Source organism: Pyrus communis, chromosome 10, assembly GCF_041283825.1.
Source record: "Pyrus communis isolate YQ-2024b chromosome 10, ASM4128382v1, whole genome shotgun sequence".
Lineage (NCBI taxonomy): Eukaryota > Viridiplantae > Streptophyta > Magnoliopsida > Rosales > Rosaceae > Pyrus > Pyrus communis.
Genome location: NC_142574.1, coordinates 25,679,037 through 25,706,449, shown reverse-complemented (window position 1 = coordinate 25,706,449; position 27,413 = coordinate 25,679,037). Strand labels below are relative to the sequence as shown.

The 27,413-nt window shown below is 38.3% G+C and overlaps 2 protein-coding genes across 3 annotated transcripts; both read right to left on the bottom strand.

The window, feature by feature from the left end:
• Window positions 1–95: 95 nt before the first annotated feature.
• Window positions 96–21,777, bottom strand: LOC137728781 (nuclear-pore anchor). Of its 2 annotated transcripts, none has more exons than XM_068467543.2 (47): window positions 21,155–21,777; window positions 20,784–20,930; window positions 20,578–20,676; window positions 20,214–20,342; window positions 19,941–20,033; window positions 19,780–19,845; window positions 19,467–19,556; window positions 19,300–19,377; window positions 18,845–18,954; window positions 18,620–18,740; window positions 18,418–18,510; window positions 18,033–18,081; window positions 17,287–17,390; window positions 17,144–17,212; window positions 16,152–16,292; window positions 15,925–16,029; window positions 15,693–15,806; window positions 15,466–15,544; window positions 15,179–15,222; window positions 14,999–15,072; window positions 14,602–14,704; window positions 14,277–14,411; window positions 14,061–14,201; window positions 13,902–13,955; window positions 13,508–13,687; window positions 13,300–13,347; window positions 13,108–13,158; window positions 12,761–12,844; window positions 12,608–12,682; window positions 12,336–12,520; window positions 12,157–12,259; window positions 11,487–11,603; window positions 11,303–11,395; window positions 10,861–11,016; window positions 10,715–10,768; window positions 10,294–10,404; window positions 9,923–10,000; window positions 9,662–9,811; window positions 3,929–4,000; window positions 3,338–3,493; window positions 3,179–3,232; window positions 2,882–3,011; window positions 2,716–2,783; window positions 2,505–2,633; window positions 2,234–2,338; window positions 1,890–2,067; window positions 96–1,758 (listed from the first exon to the last, which is right to left on the bottom strand). In XM_068467543.2, the coding sequence occupies exons 1-47, from the start codon at window positions 21,458–21,460 to the stop codon at window positions 371–373; spliced, it is 6,309 nt and encodes a 2,102-aa protein (XP_068323644.2). In that variant the 5' UTR covers window positions 21,461–21,777; the 3' UTR covers window positions 96–370. The 2 variants fall into 2 exon arrangements, with proteins under 2 accessions (XP_068323644.2, XP_088534679.1); XM_088678553.1 differs by having other exon boundaries at window positions 15,179–15,219.
• Window positions 21,778–23,592: 1,815 nt separating this feature from the next.
• LOC137729873 (uncharacterized) lies at window positions 23,593–26,928 on the bottom strand. The gene is made up of 5 exons (XM_068468923.2): window positions 26,044–26,928; window positions 25,868–25,925; window positions 25,609–25,692; window positions 25,247–25,382; window positions 23,593–24,649 (listed from the first exon to the last, which is right to left on the bottom strand). Exons 1-5 carry the CDS (start codon window positions 26,750–26,752, stop codon window positions 24,362–24,364), a joined length of 1,275 nt encoding a protein of 424 aa, XP_068325024.2. The 5' UTR covers window positions 26,753–26,928; the 3' UTR covers window positions 23,593–24,361.
• Between the last annotated feature and the right edge of the window lie 485 nt (window positions 26,929–27,413).

Here is a 27,413-nt window from a genome sequence, read left to right as displayed (position 1 = left end):
CTGAAGCGATGAGGTAGCCGGAAAGTTTGAGACCAACCATTTCCGAAAAACCAGGCAGAACTCCAACACGAAAGGCAGAACTATGATAGTCCAAATGAAACTTGGTAAACGTTAATAATATAAGGAGCGAAACAGGTCGTGTTCGTGTCCTTCCCGCAACAAGAAAGTACACTATGCAAAACATTAGGCAGGTGCTCCATCGTCGAGGAAGCAAAAATGGATTTACATACTACTCACTGAACATCAAAACACTTATCCTCCAACTAACATCTTTCCAAAATCTATATCCAATTTTCGAACATCGAAAAAAAATTTGCCCTTTCAATGGCAGTATGGGGGATAAAGCGTAAATTTCTTATGAATTTTGGTCTCACCCTTGATCGCCAGATGTTGACCCACGAGATCGTCCGCGTCCGCGTCCGCGTCCAGGTCTCCCACCTTGTCTTCCAGCTGGTCCACCACGACCTGGGCTTGGTGATGTTGAAAGCCCTCTTGCCTGTTGTCTTCGGCGTGCATTCACCACGGCTCGTTCTGTTATATTTATGGTAGTTGACGGATTAGTCACTGGAGACACCTGTCTCACCTCTTCTGCTGCAAGACTGGGACTAGTTTGTTTTGAAATGCTAACTTCCGATGTGGTACCTGTTGAAGTGGTATCCACGATTACTGAGGTAGCTTCGGCACCTGTTGAAGTGGTATCCACGATTACTGAGGTAGCTTCGGCAGCATGATCAGTCTCCATCGCAGTTTGGTCATTACCATCAATTGACTTATCGGAACCATCAGCGGTTTCTTCAGTTGCATCAATGTCATCATTTTTCTCATCATTAAGAATCTCTGGAGAATTAACCTCACCGATATCCACAACAGAACCAGCAGCAACACCATAATCATCGCCCCTAGCTGGGGAAGCCTCGGGAGTTGTTACAGGTTCAGGTTGAACTTCCCCTATTTCAGGACTGGCCATCGTATCACCACCTTCAAGCTCAGAAATATCAGGGACCAGCTCTCCCTCTTCTCGGTCTCCTCCAAAATCACTGGACTGTTGCTCCAGCTCAACCTGATCTTTGGCTCCATCGTGTGATGGCATATCTTTTCCATCTGACCCATCCACATTCTCCACTAAATCACTATCCTTCTCAGGTTGTGATTCAATTTGACTCGAACCATCAAACTGTCCTTCATTTGGCTCTTCAACCTTCTCCCCAGCAGTCTCAGTTTCTTCTTTCTCAGCATCAACAGCAGCTTCCTCATTTGAACCTTGCGGCAAATCAACAGCGATGTCTAAGGGTTCATCTTTGACTGGAACACTCCCAAGATTCTCCGAAATAGTAGATGGCTGCCCTTCACTCCCCTGTGGAGAATCTGAACCTTTGGACTTCTTTGACACAGGTGCTGCCACATCAGGACAAATTTCCCCTTGATTATTTGTTTCCTCACGGGACTCAGAAGTAGATGAAGAAGCCAGACGTTTCCGAAGCAGCGGTTGTGTCAAAGTAGCATTGCCTTGAACTTCCATTTCATTCGATGGCGCTTGTTTGCCCCCATTGCGGGTCCCTTCCATCTCTGACATCTCTACATCACCTTGTGGTTCTTCAGGTCTTACAAGACGGGGCCTAACCAATCTCCTTCCTGGTTTGCGAGTTTCAACATTGGTTTTGGGCAAAGTGGTTCTCTTTGCGCTTTCTTCAGTCGCTTTGGATACTAAGCCCTTCACAGGACTCGTTGAAGGCACAACAGTGGGTGCTTGAGCAGTACCTGCATGGCACACAAAGGTTAACGAATTTACACATGAATAAAGAACTAGCAGCATTTACAAAATAAACGATGGAAATAAAAAATGAAGTACACCAATCCTCAGTATAAAAAGAATTGCTCAACAAAAGTACCAGAGGTAGCCACTAATGAAGTATCTGCAACTGGAGGAGTGTTTGCCAGAACACCGTGAGCTCCAAACTCATTGTGAACTGAACGTGCTGTCTTTTCAAAATTTTCGACAGCTAAGCTGTAGGCAGCAGCAAGACCATCCAGTATGGTTCCCGATAGTTGTTGAACAACTGAGGTGCCCTGAGATACATGGAATATACTATTAAAACAAACCGAGGTGAAATAGCAAGTATAAAACATGGTTTTGAAATATGATGAACAAAGTACGTAAAAGAAGTTAGAATATAAGTACTCATAAGGGGAGTGAAAGGAATCTGCTTTCCGGTTTGATAAATAACAATCATACCTCAGGGAGACTGTCTTTTGCATGTTTTAGCTTTTCAAGCTCTTCTGAAAGCTGCTTCAGAGCCTGCTTATGCTTCTCGAGTTCATTCATGAACTTCGTCTTGTCCTAAAGCAAAAAACATCACATGCATCACTTCGTAGTACAGCTTATATCCACATTGAGATTAAAGTACTAAGAACATGTCCAGCTGAATTCCAGAAGTAAACCCTAGGATATACTGGTAGAATGCTTTAACTGATATGGAATTTACTACAATGGACAGATAGAAAACCTGGTCAACATTAGTATAGGAATCCGTTACAGCCTTCTCCATCTTCTTGCGCATTGCTTTCTCCATACGATTTTCGTCCCTCTCCTTTCTCAGCTCCTCTCTCTGCCTCTCCAAATGCTTTTCCAGAAGCTGGCGATCATAGTAAATAAGTCACAACTTGCTAACGAGGTCAAAGAGATACAGAAAAGCAAAAATGTCTATTAAGTTCAACCTGAATTTTCTGGTCTTTCTCTTCCCTAATTGCCTGCTCCCCGGTAGTATCCCCTGATGCTCGTTTCGCTGTAAGATACAGTCAAATAACAGAAACAGATAGATGAGTGGATTATAATATATATCACGAATGAGTGGAAAAGGACTGATGGATGGTTTAAACTTACCTAATTTGAGTTCCTCCAGCTGTCTAGAAAGAGCTTGATTCTCCTTGCTCAGTTCCTCCCTTTCCTTTGATAGTGTCTCCTTTTCTTTTGAAAGGGTCTCTTTTTCCCTTGAGAACATCTCAAGCCTCCTCTGCAGAATTAATGAATGTTAATCACCAACCAACAAATAAGAAAAGTTTTCACCTTATAAGCACAACTCCAAATGTCAAAACTAGTCAAGAGAGGATTACATATAATATATGCAATTAATTTCAGGTAACAATTGTTCCTTATAAAGGACATGAAACTTTTAAAAACCTTATACTGAGCAGTGATCTTCCTTTGCTTCTCGATATCTGATTTTAGACTTGCCTGTGCAAGGAAGCCATGGGAAGGGTATACATCAGAATTGCATAAGAAATCCAATGGCAAGCACTTCTCCAAATCTGGTCATAGAATACAGAAACTAAGATGTACCTCAACTTGCAAAGCGTCACTCATTCTCTTCTCCATCTGAGTCAGTTCCAATCTGGAGTTAGCAATATCTCGCTCCAGACGTGATACAGTCTCCAACTTTTCTGAAAGAAGTTTCCTGACTTCTACTATTTGAGAATCCTTCTCCTCCAATTTTTTCTTCGGACATAAATAATGAAAATAAAATAAAGATGTATACAGTAACAATGATAAAAGTACGAACAAGAAATCATATAAACATTTGAAGGGAACTGAAACAAAGTAAGATACTAATGGACGCACACCATAGTTTGTTGCCCTACTCACATAATTAATGTACAGATAATCAAAATAAAAAACTAAACCAAAAAAGGCACAAACAAGTTGGAAGTTTATCGCATGCATTAACATAAGTTACATAACCATTTGATAAAACATCAACAATAGGTTAAAATACACCCGTAATTTGTAACGCTTTTCAACATCTTTTTTAAGTGGACAAGGATTCACACATATCAACGATAAAATTTCAGTATAAAAGGCGAAGATATAATAACTAACAGGAGCAAAGCAAGCTTAAAGCAATTAACATTGCTTATAAAGGTGTCAGCCTACCTGCAACTGACGAACATCCTCCTTTGTGCGATCATAATCTTGAACATCAATGTTTCTATATCTTTCAAGTAGCTTCAAGAAAGAGAGTACATTAGAATATTGGATGTGTTTATTTACTAAGCGCATGCCTACATATATCTGCAGCAGGTACTGCCACAAAATCGGCAGACTGTACAACTTTTCTAATGGTATTAAAGTCCAAATGACTCTTTCAGCTACCAGGCATAGATATACAATTATTGAAATCTAGCTCTCTGGACTATTACTACGTATGTCTATGTTTATACTGTTAGTTTTTGGTTCGTAAATTATGTCCTTTTCTGTCTAGGATTGTTTTAGGAAAAGGTGCACCAATTCTTCTCCACTTAGGGTTAGGAAAGAATCTTAGTTTCCTATTCAATGTAGAAATCCTAGAAGTCTATTTGGAATTGGAAAGGAAGTCTAATTTCCTATTCCACTTACAATAGGAACTATAATCTGTAAAGGACATGTAAGCCAACCCTATATCTATAAATAGGGTGCGGCAAGGCTGTTTTTTCAGTAGAAGAAAAACAGCAAAACAGCAGGAAGGTTTGAGATTAGTTCTAGGGTCTGCATAAGTTCTGTAATCTCTATTATTAATCTAAGAAGCAGTGATTTCTCTACCTAGGGAAATCACAACTGGACGTAGGCATAAGTTCTGCCGAACCAGTATAATTTCTGGTGTGTTTTCTAAGTATTTCTATATTTGCTAGTTGAGTCTATTGCCGTTGGTTATATCTAAGAATAAGGTCCAGTGAACGGGGTTTTCAACAATTGGTATCAAGAGCTAGGATCAAGGTGTTCTACGATGTTAAAAGGGAAGATGAATGCGGATCAAGGACCTGCGTTAAAACCCTTTGACGGCAAGGATGACTTCACGGACTGGCAAAGGATGATGAAGAACGTACTGATACAGCAGGATTTGGATGATGCACTTGATGGTAAGAAGCCGGAAAGCATGACAGAAGCAGCATGGAATAAGGTTCTCAAGAAGGCCAAGAGTTCCATCGAGATCCATCTCACAAGATCAGTTCGGTCACACATCACCGAAAAGATGTCTGCCCAGGAAGCATGGGAAAAATTGGAGAATGTTTATATGGGAAAAACCGTGTCCAATAAACTGTTTCTAAAGGATGAACTATTCGGGCTTCGACTAGAAGAAGGAGGTGATATTGAAGATCACGTGTGCAGGTTCCAGAATTGCATAGCTAATCTTCAGAAAGTCGAAGAAACTTACAAAGATGATGATATGGCTATCATCCTGCTAAGGTCTCTACCTTCGTCTTTCAAGCACTTTCGAACAACTCTAATGTTTGGAAAAGAGTCCTTGAAGCTTGAAGACGTAATTCAAGCTCTTCAGTCATATGCTAAACTAGATGATATAACTGAAAGCTCTCAAGGCCTTTATGCCAAAGGCAAGGAGAGGGGGCGGGAAAAGACAAGAGAAGAGAAAACTGGCAACAGAGGTAGGTCAAAATCCAAGAAGAAAAAGGAAAAGAAGGAAGGTTGCTTCGAATGTGGTTCAGCCGATCATTGGAAGAGGAACTGCAAGATTTGGAAAGAAAAGAAAGCCAAGATGGAAGGAAGCTCAGGTTCCGCTAGTGCAGTCACCGAACATGAGAGTGACGGGGAACTTCTTTCGGTAACATCGGGCTCCAAGGCTTCCAATTGGATTTTGGATACTGGATGCACGTTTCATATGTGTGCAGAAAAAGAATGGTTCGATACTTTCAAAGAAGTCAGCAGCGGGGAAGTCTTAATGGGGGATGATTCTTCATGTCCTGTAAGAGGAATAGGCACTGTTCGAATCAGAATGTTCGATGGGATGATACGAGCTTTAGGGAACGTCAGGTATGTCCCTAGACTAAGAAAGAATTTGATTTCCTTGGGCACTTTAGATGAGGCCGGTTATGGGTACAAGTCTAAAAAAGGAAGACTCAGGGTAACCAAAGGATCACTAGTGGTAATGCGGGGTGACCTACAACCCAATAAGTTGTATAAGTTAATTGGGACCACTATAGTCGGGGGAGCAGCTGTTTCTGTAAATCAAAGTATAGAAGACAAGACCGAACTATGGCATCATAGGCTCGGGCACATAAGCCAGAAGGGATTGCAAGAATTACACAAGCAAGGCCTGTTGGAAGGCGTGTCAGCTTGCAAACTGGACTTTTGTGAATACTGTGTTCTTGGGAAGCAAAGAAAGGTATCATTCGCAAGTAGCAGTGCAGATAGCCGAAGTAAGGAGCAACTCAGCTATATTCACTCAGATGTTTGGGGTCCTGCTCCAACTAAATCAAATGGTGGAGCCAGGTATTTTGTTACTTTCATGGATGATTTTTCTAGGAAGGTTTGGATTTATTTCATGAAGCAGAAATCCGAGGTTTTTGCAAAGTTCAAGGAATGGAAAACAGAAACCGAGAATCAAACCGAAAGAAAGATCAAGTATCTGAGAAGTGACAATGGAGGTGAATATACAAGTAATGAGTTCATTGATTACTGCAAGCAGGAAGGCATCATAAGGCACTTCACAGTAAAGAAGAATCCCCAACAAAATGGAGCTGCTGAGAGGATGAACCGAACTCTCATGGAGAGAGAAAGGAGCATGCGATTTCATGCAGGATTGCCTGATAGTTTTTGGGCAGAAGCTGTTAATCATGCAAGTTATTTGATTAACAGATCACCATCTACAGTTCTCGGCTTTAAGAGTGCAGAAGAGGTATGGTCTGAGAAGCCGGTGGATTATTCCAAGCTCAGGGTATTCGGCTGTAGTGCTTATGCACATATTCCAAGTGATGAAAGGTCCAAGCTCAAACCGAAGTCTATACATTGCATATTCCTAGGTTTTGAAAAAGGAGTGAAGGGTTACAAGCTTTGGGATTTCAACAACAAGAAAAAGGTTGTCAGTCGAGATGTTGTCTTTGATGAGACAACCATGCCTCTGAATAAAGTTGAGAGCAGTAGGGAGAAGAAGGATGATGCTGGAATTGAAGCAACAAAGATTCCATTAATCAGCTCAGATGAAGAAGAAGCTCAGGTGGAGCAAATTGAGCAAGAGGCCGAATCTGATGGTTTTGAGGAAGAAGAAGAGCATCAGCATCATTCACCAGTTAGGAATCAGGTGGAGCAAGAAACAGGACAGATTGAAGGTACTCCAATCCGTCAGATATCCCAAAGGAGTCAAACTCCACCCAACAATCCACCTGCATTCCAAAGATGCATAGCACTGGACAGACCTAAGCGGAACAAGAAGAAGCTTGACAGGTTTGGGTTTGACCAAAACGAAGTTAATTATGCTCTTAACATTAGTCAAGGAGATCCGACCACTTATCGAGAAGCTATAGCAAGTGATGAGCGAGATAGTTGGATAAGTGCTATGACAGAGGAAATGGAGTCTCTTTACAAGAACTCCGTTTGGGAGTTGGTTCCTAAACCCAAAGACAGAAAGCTAGTTGGATGCAAGTGGGTATTTAGAAAAAAGGAAGGACTACATGAACAAGATGCCGTGAGATTCAAAGCAAGGCTCATGGCTAAGGGGTACTCACAAAGGGAAGGGGTGGATTATGATGAGATCTTTTCACCTGTAGTCAAGCATACTTCTATCCGATTGCTTTTAGCAATGGCAGCTCAGCATGACATGGAGATTGAGCAGATGGATGTGAAGACAGCGTTTCTTCATGGGGATTTAGAGGAGACGATATTCATGGCTCAACCAGAAGGGTTTGTTGAATATGGGAAAGAAAACCTAGTATGTCAGCTAAGGAAGTCCCTGTATGGCCTGAAACAGTCTCCAAGACAGTGGTACAAAAGGTTTGATTCATTCATGCTGAAAATTAATTTTAGAAGGTGTTTGTATGACTGTTGTGTGTACTATCATGTGTTCCAAGATGGGATGATCATATTGCTATTGCTATATGTGGATGACATGTTAATTGCTTGTCAAGACAAGTCTAGAATTCAAGACTTGAAAAAGATGTTGAGCGAGGAGTTCGACATGAAGGATCTAGGTGCCGCACAGAAGATCCTTGGCATGGAAATTCAGAGAGATAGGACCGCTGGAAGGATTTGGATATCACAAGCCAAGTATATTCAGAAGGTTCTTGAGAAGTTCAACATGCAAGAAGCAAAGGTAGTTTCAACTCCTTTGGCAGCTCACTTCAAGTTAAGTGGACAACAGTGTCCTACTTCCGAGGAAGAGCAACAAGAAATGAAGAAGGTGCCTTATGCTAATGCCGTGGGCTGCCTCATGTATGCAATGGTATGCACACGTCCTGACATAGCTCAAGCAATCAGTGTCGTTTCCAGATACATGGCAAATCCAAGAAAGCAACATTGGGATGTAGTCAAGTGGATTTTGCGTTATTTGAAGGGTTCTTGGCGACAAAGGATTATGTTTGAAAAGCAAAAGGAAAATGCAGGGGTGTTAGGATATGTGGATGCCGATTATGCAGGGGATTTGGACAAGAGAAGGTCAACTTCTGGTTATGTGTTTACATGCGCAGGAGGACCAATCAGTTGGAGAGCACTACTGCAACCGATTACAGCTTTATCGACCACAGAGGCAGAGTACATTGCATTGGCCGAAGCTGGAAAGGAAGCAATTTGGCTTAGTGGCTTGGTAAGTCAAATGGGAATCACTCAAGATTGTGTGAAGCTTAAGTGTGATAGTCAAAGTGCCATTCATTTGGCAAAGAATCAGGTTTTTTCTGGAAGATCAAAGCACATTGAAGCAAGATATCACAGAATCAGAGATTGGGTGGAGTCTAAGGAAATTTGGATTGAAAAGGTTCATACGGATGACAATGCCGCAGATTTCCTTACAAAGATAGTGCCGGCCAAGAAGTTCAAGCATTGTTTGAACTTGATCAATCTCGTTGATTGATTAAAGTGGAGCACCTCCTCACCTGAGGTGCAAATGAGGCAAGAAGGAAGTTGCCAAGGTGAAGACTCTTGAAGTTTTTCCAGAGCTACTTCAAGAAGGTTCAAAGATACTCTGGGGTGCAAACGATCAAGACTTGGTTTGACTCACCAAGGTGGAGATTGTTAGTTTTTGGTTCGTAAATTATGTCCTTTTCTGTCTAGGATTGTTTTAGGAAAAGGTGCACCAATTCTTCTCCACTTAGGGTTAGGAAAGAATCTTAGTTTCCTATTCAATGTAGAAATCCTAGAAGTCTATTTGGAATTGGAAAGGAAGTCTAATTTCCTATTCCACTTACAATAGGAATTATAATCTGTAAAGGACATGTAAGCCAACCCTATATCTATAAATAGGGTGCGGCAAGGCTGTTTTTTCAGTAGAAGAAAAACAGCAAAACAGCAGGAAGGTTTGAGATTAGTTCTAGGGTTTGCATAAGTTCTGTAATCTCTATTATTAATCTAAGAAGCAGTGATTTCTCTACCTAGGGAAATCACAACTGGACGTAGGCATAAGTTCTGCCGAACCAGTATAATTTCTGGTGTGTTTTCTAAGTATTTCTATATTTGCTAGTTGAGTCTATTGCCGTTGGTTATATCTAAGAATAAGGTCCAGTGAACGGGGTTTTCAACATATACTAGGTTGAAGTGTGCAGGGATAGTTCATAGTGTATAGTTCTCAGAATAAGACAAAATCCTAGAGAGAGAGAGAATCCCCCATCATGGACTGTTAACATATAGTTTTGCAATTACTAGATGCAAGTGCAAAAGAGAGACAGAAAGCAGTTCCAAGATCAATACCTCACGAACCCTCTGTTCTGAGTGTTCTTTCTCTGACTTTCGCATTTCAATTTCTTTCTTACAGGCTTCCAACTCAATCTGTCTCTCCTGTAGCAATCTCTCTAGGTTCTCAGTCTCAGCATTAGCTTTTTGTGATATTTCACGCAATTTCTGAAACAAAATAAAAAAAAAAATGAGTCACATTTACATGGATGAAAAACAATTATCTAAACAGAGAGAATCCTCAAATAAGGACTTTCAGCAGTCAAAATATTCAAATACCTGGCATTCCTCAAAATTGTGCTTGTTTTCTTCTCTGAGTTGGATATTGCTTTCACGAAGTAAGTTAATTTCTCTAACCTGCAAAGACATTTCATCATGACAGCATAAAGTTAGAAGGGGGAAATAGTAGGTATTGGGATATAATCTCAAAATAGTCTGCTGTGCAATGTCCACAGAAACACAGAATAGAGAGTTCAGTGTCAAATAAAACAAAGGTCAGACACTTGTGTGGAATATACTGACACTGCACATGAGGTTTGAGAAGCACTACAGTACAACAAAATAATGGAACGAGATATAGGATAACAGCTAAGAAGCATAATATACATCTGAACTTTGAGAACAATAGTACACGACGAAATGAAACTAACCTGTAGTTGCAAGGATTTCATTTCCTCCTCCGTGAACATTGATCTTGAATTCGTGCGCTCAGCATGAAGTGATGACTTGGCTGTTTCTGAAGCCTTGAGGGCACTCTCAAGCTACAAAAGCAAATATAAAATGAGTGCATGAATTCAACCAAGGACCGATGAATAACCATGATAACACATAAGAAATACAAAAATCACAACAGACAAACATCCTCAGGCTAAATGCAGGAACACATAGTACCATCACATGATTGGAATAAAAACAAAAAGACCTCATGAAAATTTCTACGACAACACGGCAACATTTACTAGGCTTTTTTCATGTCAAGAGTTAAAGTTTAATCACAACCTCATTTTTCCATTTGTATAAAATAACAAATAAAGGTGGATAAGCAAAAGAAAACGCCTTTTACAAACTCACTTGTGACTGTAATCGAAGTTTTTCTTGTTTCAATAAGGAAATCTCTGTCTCTGCCTGTCAAGTTGAAAACAATAATACTATCAAATTATACTATATATGTCTCTGCCTGTTAAGAGAGGATATTGATAGCAGCAAAAATAACTTACAATTTCTTTTGTCCGTCGAAGATAACCTATCACATTTTGTAAACCAGCATCACCAGAAGTATCTGGAGCATTGCTTGCAGAAGTTCCAACTGAACCACGATCTCTATCAGTCAGTTGAATGTGCAATGCCTCAAGTTGACTGTGCAGTATTTTGTTCTGCATATAAAGTTGGAGCTTCAGAAGAAGACAAGGGAATATGAAAAGAGAAAAAATCAAATATGGCACAGAATTCAGCTAAAATGCATAGTTCAGTCACAAATTTCATCTTCCGTATCAAGTCCTAAAACTGGTTATCAAAGACCGGACCTGGTTTCAACTACTTGACTCGTACAGATTATTAACAGCAATTTACTCGACCTCAAGATTTTGACATAAAACTGACTGGAAAAGAGGTCAGTCTGCAAATCATAACAAAAGCAGATTAAATATGCACTTCAATAACCTGTTCATTGATTTCATTGTACTTCTTCTCGGCAACATTTTTGGATTCTTCTAACATTCCCTTCTCAAATTCCCACTTAGACTTGAGTTCATTCTGTAAGTAAAATAAAACAAAATCAGCTTGCATAACACAACCAAACAAGACTTGCAGCAAACCAACAATTCCCACGAGAGAGTAAAGTTACATTTTCACTTTTGAGTACGTCAGCCAATTTCCGCAACTCTGACGCTTCTTCCTGGAGCGTAGCCAAAGCCTGCGATGTCTTAGTCAACTCCTGTATTGTCTCCGACTGGAGGATAACCTGACCGAGATAAAGAATCATTCCTTAGCCATCAGTGAATAAAATGTATATGAGGGTAAAATATATGTAAAGCATGACAATCTCAGTGCTGAATAGCTGCTGAAGGAAAGGTTCTAGAAATCATTGTTTGATTGACATCCTTTATTAGGGATAAATCCGGGTATTAGATCCCTTGACGACTAATTTACAAGTGCATGTACAACTTCTGAAAAAACATTTATTTATTTACATATTCAAAGAAATATTCAGCTGATTGGACTCGATCACAGCCTTAAAATTTAATTCCCACAAGCAATGCAAGTAAACGAGAAAAATCTACCAAAAACCCCACTATCAAACCACGACCCCATAGAGTAAAAGGCTTTAAGAAGCTGCTGCCAAGAAAACTCCAACATTTCAAACCTTGACAGGACAGGCCTGTTGGACCAGTTGAATCAATGAGCATCAATTGTCCCAGTTTGGATAAGTTTATAAACCATTTTTCTAATTGAACAGCAACAATCACTCAAACCTTATTATACAAGAAAAAGCATAAAAACACATGCAGATTAACCTGTCTTTCATAATTGGCCTGAGCAGAACGCCATCGCTGATGTTCTTTCTCCAAGTCTTCTTTCAAAGCAGATATCTGAATCTCCAGTGACACAATTTGGGAACTACAAACAAAACAGAGATGAGATGCCAAATGGAATAATCAAATTCATGACATAATGAAAAATAAGAGAAACCCACGTTTTAGTTGAGGTTTCTTCCTTTAGACTTGTAATTTCTGATAGAGTGGAAGAAAGAGCTTCTTCCTTCCCTGCAGCTGCTGAAGCAACTTCTTGAGACTTCAAACTACACTCGTATTCAAGTTCAGATACTCTCTCTCTTAGAGAAAGAAGATCGGTTTCAAGAGATTTCTTCAGTTTTTCAGCCTGTAAAGTAATTGGGATCATAATTCACTATCAACTGACAGACGTTGGAGTACTAATTCAACCAAAATCATATACACACACTAGTACCTCAATCTTGAAGTTTTCATGGGCAGATTCCATCTGTCTCAATGCATCTTCGTTTACCTGAGCTATGCTCTTATACTGTGAAATTAAAATAGAGATAAATCATAAGTTTGAATAGGCTTTAAGATATTAAGCAAGTCAAGGAATACTAAGTACCTGTAGCATGTGATCCTTGTTAGCTTGCACTTCCTCTCTCAATTTTTCAATCTCTTCCTTTGCAGCATGCAATGCCACCAAAGCCTAATCAACCAAGTCAATGTCAGGATCGACTGATTCAAACTCAATACAAAGAATGGTACATGCTCCCAAATAAAAAACAACCACTGTCAACAAAATGAAAATAAACAAATGCATAGATTGGATCTATGGAAATTTGAAATATCAATATCAGTACCAAAGGAAAAAACAGAAGCATTATATTACAAATGGCAACCCCGGAAAACAATTAACAAAGAAAAGGTAGGCAACATTCAAGAAATAGGCAGGTAAACGGCAGAACTTACCTCATCACTTGTCAAGGAGGAAGATACACTCCCACCATCGACATCAACAACCTGCATCATATGTAAAGAGATGCAGGGGAAAACCATATCAGTCAGTACGTATTAAGGAAAATCGAAAAATGTTTAAGAATATGACATATATCACAAAAGAACTTCAAACATGTAAAGAATACTGCTTATTAGAAAATATACCTTCACATCTGAGGATTTACTCCTTCTGTCCAAATCGGTCAGTTTAGCCTGTGTTATCAACAAAAACTTATAATCTTGACTTGTAAATCATAGAGATTAAACGGGATAACAATGATACATGAGCGTATTCTGAGGGCTAATTGAAATTGCACTTACAAACATATAGGGGAGAGTATATATAGAATATGAAAATGAAGGGGAAAAAGACCTCAGCTACAGCAGCTCTAGTCTCAGCAGATGCAACAGCATGCAAAGCATTAGCCAACTCTTTTCCCATTTCTTCAACTTGTCTCATGGCGTTTTGTATGGACTGCTCACGGTCAAGTGTGAGAGTGCGGGCATTGTTTCGCTCTTCTTGTAGATCTTTCTTGACATCAGCCCACTCCCTCTGAAAATGTAATCATACTTTGTAATATTTACACCCTTAAATAACATACCTTAACGTAAGTATGGTTTCAATTGGAACGCTTCCACATGGATCAAATTAACAGTGTAACCCCATAGACAACAACCCCATCAACCAGGAAGAAAAAAATCTAGAGCGTCACGTACACAAGTGAAGTTAGAGGTGAAACCAAAGGCGGAGCATTATGAGTACATACCTCTATTTGTTTCGTATACTCTTCTTGTCTTCTCCTCTCAGCAGCTCTTGCCTCCTGTAGTTGCACGATATAAAATCAAATACATAAATGAGATGTGAGGGACGAACATAAACATCCAATAAAAATTAACTTAAAAAGAACAAAAGTGCAATGAGCTACCTCACGAATTTCCTCGGCACTCTGAATAGTGTCCAAGCTAGCCTGCAGTCTATGGACCCTTTCCGTCAAACTACGAACTTCGTCACAAGCTCGCTTCTCAGCATGTTCCAACATTTCCTTTTCATGCTTCAAAACAGAAACCTGTATTGAAACAAGATGTAAAGTGAGAACTTTCAAATGTGACCATGCTTTGCAAACTAAGATAATAAGCGTCACCTCCATGGTCAACTTCCTAGTATGCTCCTCAGCAGTTTGAACAGATTCAGAACTTTCACGCAGCTTTCGTTGGTAGTCAACTATCAACTGAGAGAACTCAATGTTCCTTGCTAAAACACCATTTGTTTCATTTCTCTGATAATTTATGCATTACCAACAAGAAAACATAAATTAACACTTGAACAGAGATTAGTCATATCACACTGCGCCAATATTAACTTAAACAATAAAAAGATAAAAAAAAAAAAAATACACACATAGAAATATAAAAACGAACCATGCGCAGAGAGAAATATTTGGTAACAGATTCCGAAAAAAAGATCACCTGATGCTCAAATTCCTTCATAAAGCTCTCAAGTCTCTCTCGAGAAAAATTTGCTTCCAAAGCCAACTTGTCACGCTCTGACCGCAAAGATATGATCTCGCTCCTGACCATAAAACACCAAGTATTATTGAACAGGCAACTAAATACATGAGGTTGACAGAGCTTATAACAAACTAACCAAAAAAGAGAGCAAAACTGCATTGCAGAAACTTACACTATACTATTGTAACGAGTCAAAATAATAGTAGGCAGCAGGATTATGACAATAGTAACTATTGAAAAATTTGACAAGAGGTCAAAAGTCTAGATAAATACCAAGAGACATGCACGTATGAAAAGCATAATGAAGTTTACAATAAAACATCTCTGAGGAAGGACAGTTAACAGATTTGTTTACCTGGTCTTTGCCAGATCTTCCTCCAGACATTTCACTCGTTCTGCAGCCTGGTCTTGGGCCTTTCTTGTAGCTTCCTACATTAGTATATATTTTCTATCATATTTTATAGCAGTACAGATTAGCAAGTAACAACAATACCAGACATGCACTTCCTTAGATAATGTCCAATGATCACAATACCTGAGAACTCTCAAGGAGAAGCTTTACGTCAGTTCTCCTTTCTTCTGCAAAAAACAATAAGTAAGTTGTACCACGGTACCTTTTTGCATTGAAGTAAAATACGTCTCAATTTACAATACTACTCCATCTACTGGCGAATCTGAAGATAGTCACAGCCTTTTTAGAGGTCTATATGTGCGTATATATATGTAGAGAGAGAGAGAGAGAGAGAGGGAGCATATTTATGAATTGTACTTCCTTTGATTTTCAGACTTTTTTGAAAAATATGTAGTTTGCGAGAGGCAGACCTGGAGCAGCCTCTTCTATACGAGGACCAGACGAATGAAGTTTATGCTCCTCTTCATATAGCCTTTTGTACATTGCAACCTAGGTAGAAATTATGAAGATGCAAGAGGCAGGTCAATCCTTTCATTATCAGTATGTGATTTCCATCACAAAAAGTTTATAAAAAAAAAATAGTAAAAGCGACAAATATGTGCGCCCTTGCTCCTCAGAAGGCTTAAGAAGAGCTTACAGAGGCGTGAAGGGATTCAATCATGCGCCCTTGCTCTTCAGCTCTTTGTAACACTGCCGCAACTCTAGAGGCAGCTTCATCATTGTGTTTCTTTATCTCCATTTCAAAATTCTCCTGTAGTTCAAGATTCACACCAACTCATCAAATAGTTTTCACAAGCCAAGGTGGTAGTACTAACTACTAAGCTAAACAAACAAGCTCCATACTGACAAACATTGAAACTCAGACCAACCTTGAACTCCATTTCCCTATTTTCAAGCCGGTCAGAAAGATTGCGAACAAGGCTCCTGAGCTGCGTATTCTGATCAACTAGTCCATTTATGTCCTTGAAGGTCAACTGTTTGCATTGTTATACCCAAAAGAAATTAGATAAAATCAGCCATACAAAAAAAAAAAAAAAAAAAAAAAAAAACCACATGTTGTGAGTGTCAAATTAAAGAAAATGAGCATCAAGCTTACAAGATGTTCAGATATGACCCTCTCAGACTCAGATTCAGTGTTCATCTCAACAGCGGCAACAGTACCATAGTCATGACTATCATGACCAGATGATATCCCACAAAGCTGTATATCACGGCATTCCTTCAGAAGGATTGTAACCTACAGGTTACCATAGAACACAAGATAATTAAATAATGGAATAAAACAAAAAAGCACAAAATTTAAACTCATCGTGACCAATCAAGCTCAAACATTTTTGCAATTAGCAGGAGTGTATTTTCTAATAGACATTGAAAGATAATGGACACCACAAACTATGGCAACAGGTTATATTGTAAAACATCATGCAGTGTAGTCAGGCAAAATGCATACAAGCACTGGATTTAGTACAATAGCATATTGATGCATGTGTATTATTAAGTGTCATGAAATTCCCAAACTTACATTGTAAAATTATATCATGCATAAATCGTATACATCCATTGATTGAATATTATTTATATTAACTACTACGAATTTGATAAATTTTAACATGATATTTTTTACTAACAAAAATGATCGAATGTTCTTACAATTCTAAAAACAAATTCAGAATGTAAAAGAAGACATAATCAGAAAGACTTTAAATGAGTCACACTAGACTATTCTTAACCAAAATGATATAAATCTAGAGACAAATAAGAGCACATCATCTTGAAATATAACAATGGGTATTTGATTAATATAGTGAATTATCTTGTGATACCTACGAAGCATAGATACGGATATGGATACGGTGTGATACAAGTTAATGTTCATGCGTAATGTTTTACCATGATCCACTGAAAGGCCTGATTAGTTAGTAAAATGTGGATGATGATCTGTATAGAGTATTTTTACTACTGGTACATTGAACAGATGAAGGTTATATAACATTGCCACTTTATAGACAAGCCAAAGACAAGATTTTTTTAAAGAATAGTCAATCAAACGATAACGCATCTTATTATCAGTCTGCGCTTTTCTATTACCTCTCGCTGGAGATCAGCAATCTCTTTTCGTGCAAACGTGTAGTCACGCTCATGCTTCCTTACCTCAGCCTGGAAAAGAAATGCATAAGTAGATATGGCAGAGAAAAAAGAAGTATCTCAAAAATCAGGATAACATCAAAGACCTTTAAGTCCTGGATGGTCTTCTCCAAGTATGCCTGTTCAGAAATCGAGTTCTGCAATTTCTGGTTGATCAAAGAATATGCCTCAACCATTCTCTCATGTTCAACTGCATAGATGACAACAATAATTTCAGTACAACAAATAGTATGTTGTAATTTGTTTTTTAATAATAAACACATGGTTCAATCATATGATCAATCAGAAGTAAAAATAATAGATCTTTTCTTGTGCTCTTGTTAGCTTAAACGTGGACATTTATATGAACAAATTACGCAGCAGTAGAAATTGTCCAGAACAACTAGATGAGGTGCCAAACTTGTAAACCAGAAGTCCAACTCTTTTTTGTATAGCCTAACAGTGAAGGACCTAAAGACGGCAAATGGCGTTGTTGCAACTGAAATTGGGCTCACAATTGAGATGTACAAACCTGCTCAGGGAGGCAACAAATGTGCTTTGTTCTTTATAATGGCTGTTCAGAGCTAATAAAGCATCACTCGTTGGAGTTTTAGTAATCCAGGGGAATGCCTATTCATATACCGCATAAAACATTTCTATAATTTACATTTTTGCTCCTCATCCTAGCATGCAATAGACTTCTCAAACACAAAATGTCAAACAATAGAATATAATGTCTCAATTCCTGATGCTGAGAAAGATGATCATTGATAGCAATAGTAAAACATGACTGCTACCAATATAAGAATATACCTCCTATATAATATGTATATATATATATATAAGAATATACCTCTTTCATCTAAAATGACTTCCGCTTTCTCCTCCAATTCAAATAGAACCTGCAATAATCGGAGTCAACACAGACGTATATCAGCCTAACACAAAAAATTGGGTTAGTAATTTGACAAAAGGTTTATCAGGAAAAAAAAAATTGTGTGTAAACACGTCATACAATTTTATGCAAGTTCAACAAAAAGAGGCACTATGTTGAGTATTGTCCATTCCTAAAGAGGGGACGTATTAATAATTTGATAATAAGCTTTTGTTGAGAAATCAAAGTCTGTATGCAACACAAGTCCCACAAGTTTATGCAAGTTCAACAAACACAGGCACTATATTGAGTATCATCCATTCCTGAAGAGAGGACATATTATAAATCACAATGTAGATCATACCCGTTGCAAGACTGCCTCAGACTCCTTCCTTCCCAACTGCTCATGACGAAAGGCATCAACAGCCTCTTGGTACTTCGCATACATTTTTGCAAGCTATGTAAGGAGGGGAGGCATTAAGTTGAAAAGTCAAGAAATAAACTACAAACAATAAACTGAAGAGATGACAGAATATGACTCGCAATATATTGAAATAACTACTTACACTCCAGCCATCCCGCAGAAGTGAAGCTGCTAATGCTGTTCCTGAAACACCAGCAGGAATCTTTGGGACAACTGCTCGATCAGCCTCTATAATGTCAGGGGATTCAAATGAATTCATCCATCTGCAACATAAAAATCAAATAAGACAGAATAGATGCCTGCGTATTACTAGTCTTCTAAGAGCTACAAACCAAAAATTCTTTGACCACTATAAAGTTGGACATACGCTTCTGTGCTAAAACTACTGAGTGGAAGAAGATTAAGCTCATTTGATTTCCTGCTAGCTTCGATTTCTGCTTCACATTTTTCAAGTTTCGCTTTCAGATCTGCTGCTTCCTATACTCATCACAACCCAAAAGGGCCAAAAATAACAGAGAAATTGTTACGCACTGCCTTTACTAAACTAAACACCATAATGAAACTCACACACCTTTTTGTCTGGACGTCCAGAGAAAATAAACAGGGCCGACGACATTATAACAAGGGAAAAAACAATTACAAGCAATGTCCCATCACCAGTAGATAAATAAAATATATATTCTCAGAAATAGAACAACAAAGTAAATTATGGCATACTTCGAATCATATCATCATACCCAAAAAAATTGCAGAATAACTATGCTCATGAAAATTTAAAAATATTAAACCCATCAATGGGAATAGGGGAAGAAACACATCTACCTTCTCAAATTGATTTCTTGCAGACTCTACCCTTTCAAGTTTTTCCTTGTAATCATTTTTCACTTGATTCAAATGTGTCTACATGATAGCACACAGAAAATTATAGTACAGAAACTCCAAATAAAAAATAATATAAAGACAAACAAGATTAACCGAGAAATTATCACCTCCAAAGCCTTGATCACACCTTCAAGCTCTCCTGCCTTTTTGGACCATTCCTCAGAACTTTCTTTGTATAGTTCAACAAGCTTATTTAACTGCAAAAACAACAAATTTTCACATTAAATATAACAAAATAAGTCATTACAAAAGCCAACTATTGTCATACAAGTAACTAGTCTTCCACATTCTCAAAGAAGAAAACCAGTTACCAATGCTTTATTAACTAATAACATATAAAGCTCAATTCACATCGTCTCCAGTCGAACATATGGCTAAATAAAATAAATTTTAATATAAAAGACATTTCAAGGAACTCACTGTTGAGAGTTCAGCAGTTAATCGCTCTTCATTGGCTGCAGTAGCATCTTTAGATGAGTGTAGCTCCTATAAGTGTGAAATAAGTATGAACAAATCAGTTCAGACATAACTAAAGAGCCACACGAAACATATTTTAAACACCAAATGGAATGTATCCCCACCTCCTGCAAAGACGTTAGCTTGGCTTCTAATTCGCTCACTCTTTGCTTGTTCCATTTTAAAGAGCTAGAGCAATCATTGAATTGTCTCTCAACCTAAAAATATTAAAAATCAAGTACATTCACAAAGAAGTAAATACAAAAATATATGTGTATAGGCATGCTTACTAAGACATATGCCCTGTCTGTATAAAACAAATCTGCCTCAACATTATGCTTTATATATGCCCACATAAAACATAGAGAATCTACTGTCATAGTTAGAATTACACTTACATCTGCAAGTTTAGAAGACAAATCTGCCTCAACATCAGCATGCGTTCTACGAAGCCGAATGAGACTGTCAACTTTCTCTGTTAACTCGTCATTAAGCCAGACATTATGCCTTTCAATAAGTTCTTTCTCCTGTAAATTATAAGATTTGGCATGGTAAACACATTTATGCTCCAGAAGATGTTGAAATATAGCAGGGACCTACTACTTAGTCCTGACCAACTTAGCCACCACTCTTAACATTATTTTCCAACGGTGAGCAACTTTCTAACTAAAATGTAGCAGCATAAGAGATAGTGGAATGGCAAACTAAAAAAAAGATTCATTTTTTTACGTGAACTATAAATAAATTTTACTTAGGATTGACCTGTGATAGACGAGTAGATGCAGCCTTGGTGCGTGCTAATTCTGCCTCGGCTTCGCTCAAACGAGCCTCCCTTTGAGCGGCATTGTCAGAAGATAATACCTTCAGAATCAATAAAGAGGAGGTGAAAATGTCACTAAATGTATGGCAGATAAAGGTTTCAACTTCCACCTCGTAAATGCCAAATGGGAAAATGCAAGAAAGCTTACAATCCTGTCGATATAAGACTTGATGGTGGCATTCTTTTCACTAATCTCCAAGTCCTTCTGCTCCACCAACTCTATCAACTGCCTCTTCGATTTGTGCAATTCCGACACCTCCGCCTTAAGCCTCTCTATCTCCCCATCCTTCCCAATCTGAACACACAGCAACGCACGACCAAACACATCAATACACCAAGATAAAAAATATTCATACGTACGAAAACCGAAAACGAAAACCCAACAAGCATAGAATTGTAGGATATAACTATAGTAACCTACTCAAAAGCATTAATAAACGCGATAATTTGTTCATGCAAACCCTAAAGCAGAAAGCAACAGAATGGAAAAACAATTGAAAGCAGAATCGAGCTTCGTACGGATTGGAGATGGAGCTGGTGCTTCTGGGACTGGAGCTCGGCGACCTCAGAGAGGCGGCTGTCGAGGGAGGACTGAAGCTGGGCGTATCGAGACTCGAGCTTGGAGAATTCTTCGGAGATGGAGAGATACTTCTGCTCGAGGAGGGAGCAGGTCTGCTCGGCCGTGATGGAAGCAGCGTCGTTCTGGGCCTTGACGGTCTCTAGCTCCCTCTGCAGGTCCCGAATATAGGCGTCGGCCTTTTCCGCCACCCAAACGGCGTCGTTGCCGTGGCGGGAGAAGTCCTCGTCGGAGACGAAAAGCGGCATCGTTTCGGTGTATCAGGTGGGGATTAGGTTTTGTGGTGTGCCCTACTTTTGGAAGGATCGATCAGAGTTCATAGGAAAAAGGAGAGAAGGGGACAAATGGGAGGAGAGATTGGGAGAGAGAGGGAAAGTGACGATGGAATTAATTTGAAGGGGAGAGAGAAAGTAGAGAGTCCTGGAAATATGCGGCGGTTCAGATTTTTTCTACAGGCCCCTCCGGCGGTCCGGCCCTGGGCTGGTTCGGTTATTGGAGAAGAAGATCCGGGCTTATTGTTAAATCCTGTTCAGCCCTGCAAAACCTGCTATTACCGTTCGAGACCTGGCTCCTTCTTGCCTGGGCTGGAATATAACCTGGCTAGAAGGCCCAACATAGAATTTGTTTTCACTCATACATGTGGCCTTTGTCTTTTATTTTGTTTTTTGTTTTCAATATATGCGTGATTAAACTATTTAATATTACAGTCTAATAATATTTCTTTTTACATGTACATGAGAAGTCTTAGGTTTGAGGAGAAAAAAAATAGATATGTGTAGTTTTAAATTATTTAAAAATTATAGTGTTCAATCAAGATTATAAATGAGTATATGATATTTTATGTGTACTTAATCAGGATTTTAAAAAAATTTGTAACACTCCTCAACTAGCTAAAGCATATCAAACCTTGGTTTTACTTGCACTTGCATTCTTGCATAAGCACACTCGTGCCAAGTTCTAAAACGTGGCCCTAAGCGCATGTTAAATTGGCATGTGGCTCTTTTTATTGAGTGCTTTTTTGTGTAACTCCTTCAAATTATGGTAATGGTCGCCACTCTACTTATTACTATTTGATGAGTTTAAATTTTAAGATTTGTGTTTATCCACTACATAGATCTCAAAATTTAAACTTTTCCAATAATGATAAATAAGATGGTAAGCATCACTATCACTTAAGGGTGGTGAGCAAAAATATTCCATTTATTATTTAAGTGGAAAGAGCTTCTGCCTCTGCCATAAGAACAGTAGCAAGACTTAGAGGCCCATTTGGTGGGCTGGATATGATTAGGCCTTTAGATAAAATCAGATTGGCAAAGATTTGTAATATATGACTTGTAACCCATGTATAAAGATAGGTTAGATAACTCACTATATTATGAATTCATAACTCATTATGTCTAATCATATTCATCTCACATTTTAACACAATAAACAAAGAATTGGACTCATATTCATTTGAATTAATCACAACCTGTTCCAACCAGCCTACCAAACATAAACTAGGGGTTTTGCACCCCGCATAGGTTAAACTTTGAGAATACCAGTCCAAAGCTGCATAAGCATGCTCCTTTTCTTTGCAACCAATAAATAATGACTCCGGAGGTATTTAATTTTAACAGGTTCGTTGGAGATACTCTTTAAAGATATAAGAATTTAGTTACTTACTTTTATATTTTTTTTTCCTTTAACCAAAACTTAAGTGCGCAATTACGCATGGTGGTTTTTGCTTACAAATTGCTTGTCCTCCTTCCTTCACTTTTTTTTTTCCATATTTTACAAGTTTCATTAGAAATAGAGAAGGTTTACGTTGATTCACTTGAACATTTAGCACATACTATAAATAACTTTATTTTTCGCTTAAGTACAAAATTTACAAGTTCTAAATTGCCCTGGTGAATACAGTATTCTTCTCTGACTCATTTCAATTTGCATTCAAACCATTTTTCTCACTCTTACTAGTCTAACTTCAAATAATAAAAGTAAGTGTACAAAATAATAAGGTCCATTATATAATTCCATTGTCAACACTAATCATGTGAAGCCCTCTACTTTGTCCAAACATACATACCACTTCCTATCCTCTCAATTATTGCACTTGAACACCCATTCTTATTCAAGCCATCCAATGTCCAGACTGCCCTTCAAAATGTCAAGCAAACCTTTTTGAAAATTAACACTAAGAAGAAGATACCTAACTTATTTAGTAAATAAACATTTTAAAAAGGTCCTCTCCCTTTGGCGGGCAGGAGGGCGGAGAGTTTCTGGATGTAATAGTCCTCCCCCTTAGGGAAAGGTAGGTGTCTCGTACGAGACCGTTTAAAGTGCTGATCTCACCTAATCTTTTTCTATTGGAAGGAAAAAAAAAAAAAAAAAAAAACTATTTAAAAAAGGTATATATATTATTAGTCACCAGTCAGCAATCAGAACAGAAGTACATGCCAATCGATTCAAAAAAAAAACACTCAAAACCTCTCACATCAAATCCAAGAATACAATGGGGTATAATATTCCCCCAAAGCAAAAAAAAGGAGTTACAAAAAAACACTAATAACTCAATTACCAGAGCAATTGAGAGATACACATGATGGTAGTATCCCACACAGCCTGTTAAAGGAATTCAAATCATTCAGAGTTTGATGGGTCACATGGAAATAGAAAGCAAAAAACTGACACATCCAACACATGCCTTGCCTCCCAAATGCATATGCACATGATGTCTGTCTCCTCCTTCAGCTCCCACTACACCACCACCCTCCATCCCAAACCTTTCTTTTATCTCCAATTATCAATCACCTCTGCCTAGTTCAAACATTAATTAAAAGAAATTATGAATACTAAAATCAGTCGGTCTATGCATGCGAATCTGAACCATTAATGATAGATTCTCGATACTAATCATGAATCATGACTGTTGATGCATTTTCGACACCCTAACTAAAATCTCACATATCTAGTCACAAACCTTTCCTCTAATCTACATTGTACACACAATTCACAACCATCACAAGTAACTACTATTTTTTTTTCTTCGATATGGTTAGCAAACTATATGCACACACATCTCTAACATATTAATCACCGAACGCATTAGGGTTTATAATTTTGTCCATGGTTTTCTTCTTCTTTTTCTCTCTTTGATGTCAATAATTCTACAGAATTTCTTCCAATGTGGGACGGCAGGCGGCCAATAAGGTGCATCGGAGGTGGCTGTGGCAAGTGATCAGATGGTCGTTCGTGAGGCCTGAGGCTTGCATGAATGAATGAACAACTGTTGGACCCACAAACCTAAATCCCCTCCTAACCATGTCTCTGCTGATCAACTCTGATTTGGATGTCTTCACTGGGATTTTGTAGCCTAATTTATATTGTGGTGAGATGGGTTTTTCATTGACAAATCCCCAGATGTACTTGTCAAATGATCCAAATTCCTTCTTGATCTGCAAGTAATTATAAAAAAAATTGAGTTCATTAGTATAAATACAACACTTAAGTACAACTACTAAACTAAGCCATATTAGCTTTTCCAAGTGTTAAAAGAAAAAGATATATATATATATATATATATATATATATATATTATAATATTTGCAGAAAAAGTTGTTACTAACGTTCCAAACTAATACCCTACACTGAAAGATGAATACATATAATTATTCAAAACGTCAATAATAATTCTTTATTGTAGTTATATATTGCAAACATCATGGACAACAGCTGGAATGCCGCACCAGTCAAGCTTTTCACCAAACAATAGAAGAAAAGAATCATAGATTATGCTTTAACTAAAAAAGAATAAAAGTAAGATGTTAATGATGGTCAAGGCAGTATTCTCTTGAATAACATTACATTATTTTCATGGGTTTTCTTAAACTAATGAAAATGTTCTTTAACAAGTCCATAAAAAGAAGGCGTGATCATTGATCAGGAAAAAAAAAATGGTCCTTAAAAGAAGGGGACAGATTAGATGGAAAAGATTTGATAAGAGGACAAAAGGCAAGAAATTGCAGATTTTGATGCTTCCTTAGTATTTTTACCTCAAGAATTCTGTTAGAGTTGTCGACAACCCCTCGGATCCTGCTGATTTCAATGCCATATTCTGAAGCAATTGACATCATCTGTTTGTCACTTAAATTTGCCACAGTTTCTGCATCAAATCCTGAAAATGCATCCCTGCAGTGGTGGAATGTATATAAAAATGCAGTTTTTCAGAAACATACATGTTTGATCCCATCTACCTAATGAGAAGAAGCATGATAGTAAAAAAAAGACAAATGACTACATCATCGGTCCTGCATTCATCCTAATTTGTTACGTGATCAATTATTGTAAGAAGAACGTTGTATACACCCGTTAATTTTTGTTGGTAAAAATTTGCATGACAAAATCAAGGCATCACCTGAAATCTTGACGTTTTTTCAAAATGGAAGTCCAATCTGAGCCAACTTGAGCTCCAGTTAACACAAGCAGTTCAAACAACATCCTGCAACATGAATAAATTGAAACCAAATGAGTAAAAAGGAAAATATAATGACTACTTTTTCAGTCTGGTATTCACCCTATCTGTTCTTGATCAGTTATATTATCAGAGGAACATTAAGTACAGCGGTTCAATTTTTTTTTTTTTTTTTGTCCAAAAGAGGCTCAATTGGACTTACTTGTCATCATGGACAGGAACTCCCCATTCTTCATCATGGTAAGCAACATAGATGGGATCTGAGGATAAAGATAAAATTAAAATAAAACAATTAATAATCAGTTAATTAGGAACATTATTTATAATTTTCATTTCACAAATTAAGTCCAATAATATAATTTAAGGATTATAAATTACCTGAATTAGCCGTGATAAAGCTGCACCTTTTCTCTTCTTCAGCTGCCTTGGCTTCTACATTACCAGAAGCATCAACAGGAACAACCCCTTCAAAGTTGGCAGACTTTGACCTGCCGTAATGGGCAATCCTCATCTTCCGTTGTGCATGCTGAAGCGCCATCTGTTCCCTCCTCCCAGCAGCAATGCTGCCAGGTGCCTCGGTGATCAAAGAAGAGGAATAACTCAACGACGCCTCGATATTAGAAGCAGAGAATCCACCATTACCAAAACCTCCATGATTATGATCAGCAGCATCAACATCAACACCAACGCTAGCGCTCTTGAAACTCTTGGACTTCTTCCTCTCCAAAATCTTAGCTCTTGTGGTTCCTCCTGGTGTCACAACTTTTTCGGAACTCGAATTGAGGCCATTAGGGTCATTTCCTCTCTTGATTGCTGGTGGCCTTGGGGACTTTGACTTGGGAGAAATGGGAGGTGTTAACAAAGATGAAGCTGCCTTGTTGGTAGTTCTAGGACTAGTAATACTTGCAGAAGAAGTTGGCAATGGTAGTGGAGGTGGTGGTGGTGTCGATATTTTCTTAATCGAACCACGCCGGTCTAGGCTAGGAACCCGGTTGCAATTAGGCTGAAGGACTGGCCTGCCATTGATTCTAGCCACAATGGGTGTGACTTCAATCCCTAAGGTCACCTTGGCCTTTGAGCTGCACATATTTCTTATGTTATATGTATGTATTTTGTGTTTGGGTATGCAAATCTCTATGTGCTGTTGGGTAGGTTTAGCAATTAATAGAGAAGAAGGCCAAAACTAGGGTTTTTAGGAAAAATGGCTCAAGAATGTGCAGAAGGGAAGAGATCAATGGAGGAAGTGGTGTGGGAGTGAAGGAGGGGGAAAGGGAGGGAATGGGGATTTTATAAAAGGAGAGGAAGTGGGGACAGGTAAAGGGGAGGTTGTGTAACATGGGGAGGTTGGGGCCTGCCTACTTACTTGGCAATTTGGGATTATTTGCTGTTAATTATTGTTAATAATATAATTTGTTTGTGTTGTTCTTGCATAAGGAGAGAATCAAATTGAAATTAAAATGGGGATTTGTTGGGTGGGAGGATTATGGGATTATGTGCTCAAGCCACCATGTTTTTTCACTTGGGACTTCCCTCCTCTCCCAGCTTTACAGAAGATATTTGGATATATTCTTCTGATATGCCAGAGCTTAAAGCTTGAGTGGTGCATAAGGAAGGTAACAATGCAAGTAAAAGACCAATTATTGATAACCTCTTTTTAGCTGGAGGGAATCTCTCATTCTCTCTCTCAAATATTTTTTGGTGAGGTGAAGCGAATGTGAAATACTCGACTACTTATGTGTAATGAGTTA

What these genes read in the sequence shown, in the direction of transcription:
- LOC137729873 (XM_068468923.2), bottom strand. Translation starts at nt 26,752, where the DNA reads ATGTGCAGCTCAAAGGCCAAGGTGACCTTAGGGATTGAAGTCACACCC. An exon ending in AAAAAACGTCAAGATTTCAG is followed by an intron (nt 25,383 to 25,608) that starts GTGATGCCTTGA and finishes CCACCACTGCAG; the next exon opens with GGATGCATTTTCAGGATTTG. An exon ending in ACTCTAACAGAATTCTTGAG is followed by an intron (nt 24,650 to 25,246) that starts GTAAAAATACTA and finishes AATTACTTGCAG; the next exon opens with ATCAAGAAGGAATTTGGATC.
- LOC137728781 (XM_068467543.2), bottom strand. Translation starts at nt 21,460, where the DNA reads ATGCCGCTTTTCGTCTCCGACGAGGACTTCTCCCGCCACGGCAACGAC. An exon ending in TTGCTGATCTCCAGCGAGAG is followed by an intron (nt 16,293 to 17,143) that starts GTAATAGAAAAG and finishes GGTAACCTGTAG; the next exon opens with GTTACAATCCTTCTGAAGGA. An exon ending in TTCATTAGTGGCTACCTCTG is followed by an intron (nt 1,759 to 1,889) that starts GTACTTTTGTTG and finishes TGTGCCATGCAG; the next exon opens with GTACTGCTCAAGCACCCACT.